This window comes from Octodon degus, unplaced genomic scaffold, assembly GCF_000260255.1.
Source record: "Octodon degus isolate 3935 unplaced genomic scaffold, OctDeg1.0 scaffold00038, whole genome shotgun sequence".
NCBI lineage: Eukaryota > Metazoa > Chordata > Mammalia > Rodentia > Octodontidae > Octodon > Octodon degus.
In genome coordinates, this window is record NW_004524614.1 from 16,565,826 (window position 1) to 16,576,260 (window position 10,435).

The 10,435-nt window shown below is 35.2% G+C and overlaps 1 protein-coding gene across 1 annotated transcript in view; it reads right to left on the minus strand.

Annotated features, from left to right (window-relative positions):
- The window catches only part of Trpc4 (transient receptor potential cation channel subfamily C member 4), a 196,882-nt gene that overhangs the window by 118,904 nt on the left and 67,543 nt on the right, over positions 1–10,435 (minus strand). Inside the window, exon 2 of the mRNA XM_004631102.3 lies at positions 9,720–10,238. Coding sequence (XP_004631159.1) covers positions 9,720–10,238 — 519 coding nt within the window. The remainder of the gene's footprint in view (positions 1–9,719; positions 10,239–10,435) is intronic.

A 10,435-nucleotide genomic window follows, 5' to 3' on the forward strand; every position in this document is an offset into this window, starting at 1 on the left:
AATTTTTATTTAAGGATACACATATAATAAAATGCATATACAGCTCAGAAAATTTATGCAAGTCAAAAACTGGTGGAGCCTGATCTTTAAACATGGCTTTTAAGTGATTTATAAAGCAGATACTCAGGCAAGTGCAAAAATATTTGTCACTAGCTGGCAAAATATTTATTAAATATGCTTGGAAGAATTTGAAAAAAATGACCAGTAGGAAACACATGCCAAACAGAGCAGAGCTCCCTCCTTCTCCCACAGCCTAAACACAAACCTTCTAAGAGCCAGGCCGCAGGCAGTTCATCTGGTAATGGCCTGACTGTGTCTCAGCTCTGACAACTGCTCATGTACAAAAAGTAGCTGATCACTGCTAAGGAAGATTGAAAGTTGATCTAGAGTGTTTGCTGCTATATCAATACACTTTCTATAACTATGACAAAATGCCTGTGGTAAGGAATTTATCAGAAAGGTAGTCAGTCTAGGCTCACAATTGACAAGGTTTCTGTCCATGTTCAGTTGACTCTATGGCTTTTGTGTTTCCAACAGGATGGGACCTCATAGCAGCCATTTGAAGCAGATGAAGATGCTTCGTGGCAGCTGGGAAGTGAAAAGAGAGGATAAGTTGGAGGTCCCATGCTCTCTTTCAAGGGCGCGCTTGCATGGCCTCACCTCCTTTTCCTGGGTGTCACCCTCTGACAGTTGCTTTATCCTCACAGAGTGCTATCAGCTGGCAAATTAGTCCTTACTACATGGGCTTTGTGGGGGACAATTTAAGATCCAAACCATGACACCCCTTCAAGTCCTGAAATGATTAGCATATGTAGCGTTAAGCTCACATTTATTTATCCCTCATCCATTTACTGTATTTTTAATAGTTTTAAAAACATGTACATTGTATTGTTTATTCAAATACAACAGACTGTTAATAAAACACACCCCTAACCCCTAGGGCCTGTTGTGAAGTAGCAATTAAAACATCTATTTCAGTATTATTGTCAAAAACGAGTCTCCAAAGAGGAAGCCTTGGCATTTGTGTCACGGCATATTTTTACCCATTTTGTGAAGAGTGTCTGCCCACCGCCTGCCTCCACTGTGCTGCTGTGAGCCTTGCGCCGCCGTCTCGCATGAGCAGACACTCCGGCTGAACACCTCATAAATGCGTACTTTGCAAGCCTAACTTTAAAAGTGTGCAGAGAGTGCTTGATTTTATTTTTGAGCAGACCCATTTATAAATAACTTAAAGATTTTTCCAATTAATTTTACTTCATTTCACAACTGATATCTCAGTCTCTTACTGGAAAAGCAGTGCTGTTCATGTTACTTTAGTTCATGGCTCTGCAGCTAGAGTCTTCTTAAGGAACAACTATCGTATGAGCACTTAGGCAGATATTACAGACAAGATTATGGATTCATATTTCACTCTTAACATTTCAGGAAGGTAATAAGCAAGTATACAAAAAGTAAAAATAAAATCTATTTGTTAGGTAACTTTTAATGTTAGGTTTATGCTCTTAATCGATTCATAAAATATATCTATAAATGTTAAAGGTATACTATGTGACATTCACATAAAGGGGTAGATTGCATAATGTTCAAATAAGGTTAAACATATGTATCTCCTCAGACGTTTATCATTTAATTATGGTGAAAGCAATCAAGATTCTGCCTTTTAGCTTTTGGAAACATATGCTACGTAAAGGTTAGCTACATTTTCCTTCTGTGCTATATGTCATTAGAATGCCTTATCTCTAGCTCTTATGTACTGTCTATTGATCAATATTTCCCCATCTTACTCTCCCATTAGGTTACAGAATTACTTTGATGAAAGATGTAAACATTGTGTAAATAAGAATTGCAAAAACATTGCTAAGAAAGATTATTACAAGGACAATAAATGGAAAGACATGCCACATTCCTGAGTAGGAAAATTTAATAATGTTAAGATGTCCGTATTATCTAAAGTCACACATAGATTCCACAGGAGCACTATAAAAGCCATGATGACATTTTCTTAAATTAAAAAAAAGAAAGTAAGAAGAAATTGATTCTAAAATCTTTTAGATTCCCAAGGGGTCACAACAGCTAAATTTTGAAAGAGCAATGTTAGATTTCCTATCCTTCTTTCTCCAAACTTACTACAAAGCATCAGTAATTAAATCATATTCTTGCTGCCATTATCTGAAACATTGGCCATGGTGATAAAAAAAAAGAAGTCCAAAAAATGGATCGTCACACCTCCGACCAAGATATTTCCAACAGAAGTCCAGATGATGGGGAAAGAGGCCTTTCCTAAAAATGGTGCTGGGAAGATTGAATATCCACATGCAAAAGAATGAACATGGACCTCGGTACACAAAAGAGAAGTACACTTGATCAAAGACATAAACACGACTATCTAAGATTATAATTTTTAGAAGAAATGACAGAATAAAATCCTCACAAACTGGACCTACCAATGTTGTAGAGCAACAACACCAAGATGATAACAGGAAAATTGGACATAATGGAAATCTATAAAATTATGCATGAAATGACAGTAGGCATAGTAAGGTCAATTACTATGAGATAAAATATTTACACATTATATATCTGACAGGGGATTAATATTTAGAATATATAAACTCCTAAACTTCAACAATAAGAAACTTCAAATGACCAATTCTAAAATAACTTGAATATGTGTACACTAAATATATAAAAGATGCTCAATATCACTAATTAAGGAAATTGCAAATCAAAATTATAATAAGATACACACTCAGGCTCATTAAGGGCTACGCATCCGCCAATCTGAAATTAAAATGTGTTGGTAAGGGTGAGCGGAAATAAGAATCCTTGAACTGCTGGTAAGAATTTAAAATAGGGCAACGTCTTAAAAGAACATTGAAGTTCTTCAAAACATTAAAAAGTAAGAAAGGCCTTGTATTTTAAAAACACATAGCTAAAAATTCATATTACGTTTATTTCAAAACCTAATTATATCTGTCTTTATCTTGAGAAGTAGATTTCTGAATGGAGAGGTTGCTTTATTATTTTGTTTTATAACTTAAATAGTTATATCATATACTTTCTTTTGAACGTCTTAACTATCTCATAATAATACCTTTGAAAGTCTGGAAAAATTCACTGTAAGTCTTTCATAATTAAATTTTTCTCAGCATGTTAACAGCATTGCTCTAATTTATCCCTATGTTGATACTGCCCAATAAAATGAAATACTTCATTAAATTAATGAAGATGCCTATATAGTTCTTATAATGTCTATAGAAAAATACCTTTACATTATTTATATTTTATACTTTAATTTTAAAGGCTAAAGCATTTCTATTACATGCCATCATAGCTCTTGGTATGTATACATATGGGATTGTTTTTAAATACTCACAAGCAATTTGTTAGGCAACTTTGATTTTCCTGAAGCCAAAAAAAGTTTAAAGACAATTTAAAAAAAAAAGGTTCTTCATAATGCTAGAACAAAAACTGCAGTGTCAAGTAATAAATATGGATTGTATTGATAAATAAGTTCTCAAGTTCTAGAGTCTTTGAATTAATTTTCCTGTATTTTAATCTGTAGTATTTATTGGGCTGTCTAATCCAAATGGATCAGAATAGCACATAACCATAAAAAGGCAACTGGATTGATAGTGAAATAGAGACAGTTGGAGGCTGATAGTCAAGGAAAAATTTTAAAGGTATTAAAATAATAAGTATTTATGCCATGATGTCAGATAGCTTAAAATAACTATTAATAAGGATGTTTCAAAATCCTAAATTTACAACTAGATCTTAGTGTCAAGTCCATTCTTAACATCTGAGCTGTTAAGAAAAGGTTAACTATACTTAATTTTCAAAGGAGGTAATATGTAACATCTTAAATTTTTGACATAAAATTTTACCAAACTAATTACCTTATAATATTCTTTATAAGAAAGCATATGATGATATTCTAATATTCAGCTGTTTAAAATAGTATTAGAACTCCTTTTAGATCTCTCTACCCTGTTATCCCTTGATGAGAGATTGCAGTTTACAAATTCACTCACTCTCTCTTCCAACATGGTTAGGCAAAATTCTACAATTCTACAACTGGCACACTGAAGCGATGGCACTAGTCTTATCTCCATGGCCAAGGCTGCTTCCATGTCCTGGAATATTGATTGTTCCTCCTTAACCAGTGTGTAAAAACTAAAATTCTCCTTCTGGAGTTTCAGTGGCAGTCAGAGGACTGGCTCTCCTTGAAAAAACATGAAAACACAATAAAACTGAAACAGAAAAGTAGATGCCAAAGTACTTAAGAAGGGCAAAAACTAAATGTTTTACTTCAATAATAAGCCATATTATATATTGCGGTTTTCTGGCACCTCATCTCATGATGTGTGCTACATTAATTATAATATCAGCTACAGTTTTATGAAAATATAAAAGGCAAGCTGTATGAGGAACTAAACCAGAAATCATTCATATTTTTAAACACATTTTTATTTAGTTTTACTTCAATAATTAATTACCTAATTATTTCATTAAAATACACAGCCCAGGGTTTCAGGGTAAATGCTGAGGGGATTTGACTGACTTTGTCAGATACAAAAGTTACATTTCTTGTTATAAAGGTCTTGCTTTAGTTTGGTCTTAACCATCCAGAAGAAAAGTATAAAAACGAGGTATAAAAAGCAAAACCATATTAATATGCTGAGCTGTAAAAGGCTCAAGTCAACAACTTCTGATATTTCCAGCCCTACGGATAACCCACTACTATTATGGACTACTGGACTATATTGGACTATTTTGCTGAATTCATATACCTACAATATTTGAATGGCAATGGAATACCCATCTCTGACAAACTAAACAGAAAAAGGGGATATAAATGAAGGACCAATTTGTATCTGTATATTCTAAATAGTTAGGATAGATATACAGCTACTTTCTCTTAATTGAATGAGAAGAAAGATTTGCACTGATAGTGTTTGGACAGGACATCATGTCTGCATCTTGTACTGGGAATAACTACTAGGAAGCCAACAATATGCAATGTATTAATTATTGTAACTGTCCTACTAACCTGTTTTGATACTCTCTCATTGCTATTTGTTTCTTTAAAAATTAATTAATTTGTTTCTTAAAATTAGAAATTAATTAAAAATAAAAAACCAAAAAGTAAAAGTTAATATCATTGCAAAAAAACCCCAAAAAATAATTTAAAAGAAACACAATATAACTATATTTTTATATATTTGCCTATGCATTATTTAAGTAGTAACTCCTTACCTCACTTTCAAGAGAATGAATCATTGTTTCTTTTGTCTTTCCCTGTAGATTTGTCACTGCTACATATGCAGGACAACGAAAATAATATCCAAATCTCTGCTATCTCCTCACCAATGATGTCATTCGGACAGAAATTCCCCCAGACAGGTTTCCATCAAAAAATTATTCAAAAAAATAAAGATGGACCTGAAGAAAACAAGTGGCAATCATTCTGCAAATTTAGAGCCTAAAATGCATTTAAAAATGCAAGTCCAAAGGTCAATCTTAGTTTTCATGAATGATCAGTGTCAAGGAAAATACTGATCACTTCATAGTGACATAGGGGAGACAATCCTGAAAATTACGTCTGAACACTTGTGCGAAGGAAACAAAAGGGAGTGTTTTCATCATCAACAGCGTAAACAATGCAGCCTGAGCAGTGGACTCCTGCTGACCACACTGGCAGCTCTTGTTGTTAACCATCATTGAATTGGAGGAAAAAGTTCATGCTGAGAAGCAACTCATTTGAGCACCAAGAGAACGTAGCCAATAATTATCAACAGCCCAATGATTTACTATATTTCTGTGATAAATAAATTTTCATTGAAAGGAGTTGTGGATACCTCTTTAGGAATAAATTTTTAAATTACTTTTTAGTTTATTCAAAACAATATCAAAATAAACTATATATGTAACTTAAAGTACAGATTTGCTATTTCATGTTTTATAAGACACAATGTTGTCACTTTTTAATTAGTACAGTAGAAGGTAAATTTATACATTATGGATATATTCAATTTCTATTATGAGAGAAAAGCAGCATTCAAGGAAGAATTAAGGGATTACATTTGTCACCTGAACAGCCTACTGTAAAGAAACTCTTGGGGACTGAATTCTACACTGGAGAACCTGCTGTTAAATTATTACCTGCGATCATTTTGTCAGCATGCTGTCAAGTCCACACAAGCCATTTCTTCCGGCCACACAGTGGCTTGCTCTGAAGACACTGCGAAGTTGGGACCCCAGAAAGTGGCTGGGGTGACACTGTGACACCTGTCTACCCATGCAGCCATTGCCTGGCAACAACAGGTGTGTGTACTGCTATGTGCATGCACACAGGGCAAGAAGAGGTGGGGGGGCACGACTGCTCAGTGACCACGGTCTTCACAACAGCAAAGGAAACAAGTAGGCTAGGAGAACAGTGTTTTGAACATCACTTGAGCAGGTTTCATGAGCATTTACATCACTCAGCATAGTTCCATGCATTCACCTCTTAATATATGCCCATGATTTCTGTAAGCATTGCTGTGATAACAGTTTCTGTTGCAGACCTGGTGCAACCAGGTTCCAAGGCCACATGCAACCAGTCCCTAAAATGTATTTAAAAATGCACATCCAAAGGGAAAATTGAAGTCAACTGTGTGGTACACAATGCAATTTGTTGTAATGCCTACAACATGAAGAATTAAAGAACAAGTAACTCTAGGGGCTTAGGTAAAATTTATAGATTATACACTTATACATTTTGGTGCCAATGTAGGTCCTAATATAAATCAATCAGACTACTGATTGGGACAAAATCTTAACCAACACTCCCTCAAACAAAGGACTTTTATCTATAATATATAAAGAACTAAAAAGAAATCAGGACCCTGAAATTCAAACTGAACCCAAAAAATGGGCATCTGAAATGAATATATATTTCTCAGAGGAAAAAAACACAAATGGCAAATAGATACATGAAAAAAATGTTCCATAGCACTGGTCATTTGAGAAATGCAAATGAAAACAACATTGTGATACAAAGGTGATGAAAGAAAGGAAAAAAAAAGAAAGGATAAAAAGGAATTAAAAAATCATACATTTATGTACACAGGATAGATAAGATGATTGTACAATTAAATCCCACTGGTGTTGTGAAGGTAGCAGCTAATGCTTAAATTTTTTGCTTTGACCAGTTTTTACATGCTTCTGTCTGGTAGTCTGAGCAACTACATTGAAGACAACCATGTGCAATAGAACAATCACTACTGAATACCTAAAAAAATCATTGGTAATTTATATTTTGAGTGAATAATGAGTTCATGAGTTATTCATTCTTGGGCTTTAACAAAAGTCACTGTAGCCAAAGAGAAATTTAAACCAGCAATGACCACAGAATCAGTTTCAGCAAAAAATGAAGCTGAGTTGATTCAATGCAGAGAAAGAAGAATTGCAGCAAGTAAGCAAATGTGGCTTCTACCTTACTTTTTAAAATATTTTTAATTAATTAATTAATTGGTCCAGGGTCTCACTGTGCAGCTTGGACTTGTAGTGCTCTACCTGTCTCAGCCTCCCAACCTCTGGGAATACAGGCATCTGCCACCACACCCAGTTTCAGTGGCCAGTACAGTGCACCTGGGGTTCCAGGCCAGTGAGGATCAAACCCTGGTCCTTTCACTTTCCAGGCAGATGCTTAGGCTGCCAAGCTATCTCCCCAGGCTTACCTTATTTTTATGGTGTGGATTATTTTTATCCTGTGAACTTAATTCAGCTCAGTTGTATAGAATATTACCAACTCTGAACAGATACATTCTTAGCACATGTTTTCAACCATTATGACAACCCCTTCTCCAAAGAAGGCTGAAGAATGAAAGATATTGCTGTATCAAAAGTGGATCTTTAAGAAGATCTGGTCCAAATTTTAAGACGATGTTACCCCATATCATTTTTTTATATCATGTTTTAAAATGCATTTTGTACAAGGTCTTACTATGCAGTTCAGACTCGTAGTGTTCCTCTTGTTTCAGCCTCCCCAATTCTGGGATTATAGGTGTATACCACCACTCCTCGTCTCAGTGGCTGGCTCAGTACACCAGGGGCGGGGCCGGGGTGGCATGTGGTGCCAGGGCATTTAATCTGCTGAGCTATATTGCCTGCCCTACCCCATATCATTAAAAAGAATGAACAGAATATCTTTACATATTCATATTAAGTACAATTTTATATCAGGTGAAGTTTTCATGAATTATTTGTGTAGTGGCAAATTAAAAATTATTCTATCCATTAAGATACTATGCTTTTAAATCTTAAACAAAGAACCTAAGAAAATATATTAACACTGTTGACAATAGAGTCAAATTAGGATATATGATCTAGAGTCAGGGAAATGCATACAGAAAGACTAGCTGTCTTTGCTATTTCCTAAGTTTTCGGTCCCAGAAAACCTGATCTGCTCCCTGCAGTGATAAGAAACTTTTGTTTCAACTAGTTTAAGGCTCTTTTAACAGTCAGATTAACTCATCTATTCAAATAATTTGAGGTTATTTGGGACTTGCAATACGTAGAAAATAGCATTAGACAAAGCAGTCAGATAAAGAATAAAAGGAGTCAAATTCAAAAGAAACTGGTTCCATTTTAAAATTCAAAAGTCTCTTCCTTTTTCCCACTGTTTTTCATCTTATACACAGTTTTTCCAACCATTGTTCTAGCATAGATAATTAATGTCAATCAAGGACGAAAAGAGAGGCAATGTTTTCTGGAGATAGAAGTAAACATTCTTTAGAGAAGGCTTTCACACACACGTAGTGATGGAAACATAAATCATGTTGAGTGATAACTGTAAGAGGGCTTTGGCTTCCTTATTCAAATCTCTGGAAAGTTCATGGGAAAATTATTATTATGGTACAAATAACTCCTTTAATTTTTTTCTTTTGACAAAACAAGCTCAGAAAGAAATGAAAATGGTTTTAGCAGTTTCATCTGCTGTTGGACTATATATTGTCTAATACTCATTTTATTAATATAATACTTCATACTTTTCTAAGAGCCTTCACACATTTTACACTTCCTATAAAACTGTGAGGAAAACATTGCAAATATATATGTACAAGACTATAATGAATACAAAAAAAATCAACTCAAAAAGTTAAAATAATCTATGTGTGCGCCTTTGAAGTTATAAAACACGGTTATCAGAGCCCAGACCTCTCATACTGGGGGTTGCAAAACTCATTAAATCTCCATTGTATCACAAATAAGCTTGTACATTTCAGCACAGATGACAAAACCCACTACCAATTATTTAATCACTTATTGCCTTTTTCACTGAAAATGAGTATTAATTTGGCACTTGATAAATGCCATGCACTTGTATGTGAAAAATACATACCAGATTCAGAATGAATTAAGTAAGAAGCAGTTTACTTCATGGTTAGGACTGAACTAGGCAGAAAATGTTCAAAAGAAAGGGGAACTGCAGGGGAAGGGGAAAGAAAAAAATGATGAAACAAGAATAAAATTGGAAACCAAGCTTTGTAAATAAGAAAGGAAAGAGAGGTTGAAAAGAGGAAGGAAAGAATTAGGAACAAAAGAGGACTCAAGATATATCATAAACATGTACAAATTCCTTATGATAAATACAAAAACATAATGTGTATCTAATTGTATCAATAAACTTTAAAAACAAAGAGATTCTATGGTGCTTTGATATGACTACTCACCTCTTTTTGACGGTACTTAATGGCCAATTTTAGTCTTGCAAGATCGTTTCCACTTTGTTCTTCAAGGAGACTATTGTCATCTCGATAATTCAGAATGATTTCCAGTTCCCTGGAGCTCCTTGTCTGATCCAGGAGGTCCTTTGCAAACTGCTTGCACTGTCGCGACAGCTCCTCATACTCGGACTTGAATTCGTTTTCCACTTTGCTCAGCTCCTGAAGCTCCCAGCTGAGCTGAAAAGCTGTGAGGAAGGGATCTTCGCTGGACAGCGCGATGAGGGAGGGGCTGGCCAGGGCCTTGTAGATGTTGAGTCTGGAGCGCGAGTGACGGAGGCTGTCCACGTCCGAACTGGACACGCACTCCACGCAGTTGCAGCGGACCTCATGGGGCCGGGGCACAGAGACGCCCTTCTGGACCAAGAGTTTTATTATCTCGTAATTGTTTGTATGGGCTGCCAAGATGATTGGGGTAATGTCGGGAGTAAATTCAGAAAACTGCTTATCAAGCAGTATGGGAGGTACCTAGAAAAAAAGGAGAGGTGATGATAGTTATTTATCTGATTGTTCAAGCCTGTGAATTTTGAACAGCATGCTATAGCAGTATGGAACGAGGCTTATAAATATTTTGCCAGATTATTATTTTTTGCAAAAGGGACACATCCTTTGCTCTAAATACAGAAAACAGAGAGGAGAGAAGGGGGGAAGGAGAGAGAGAGAGA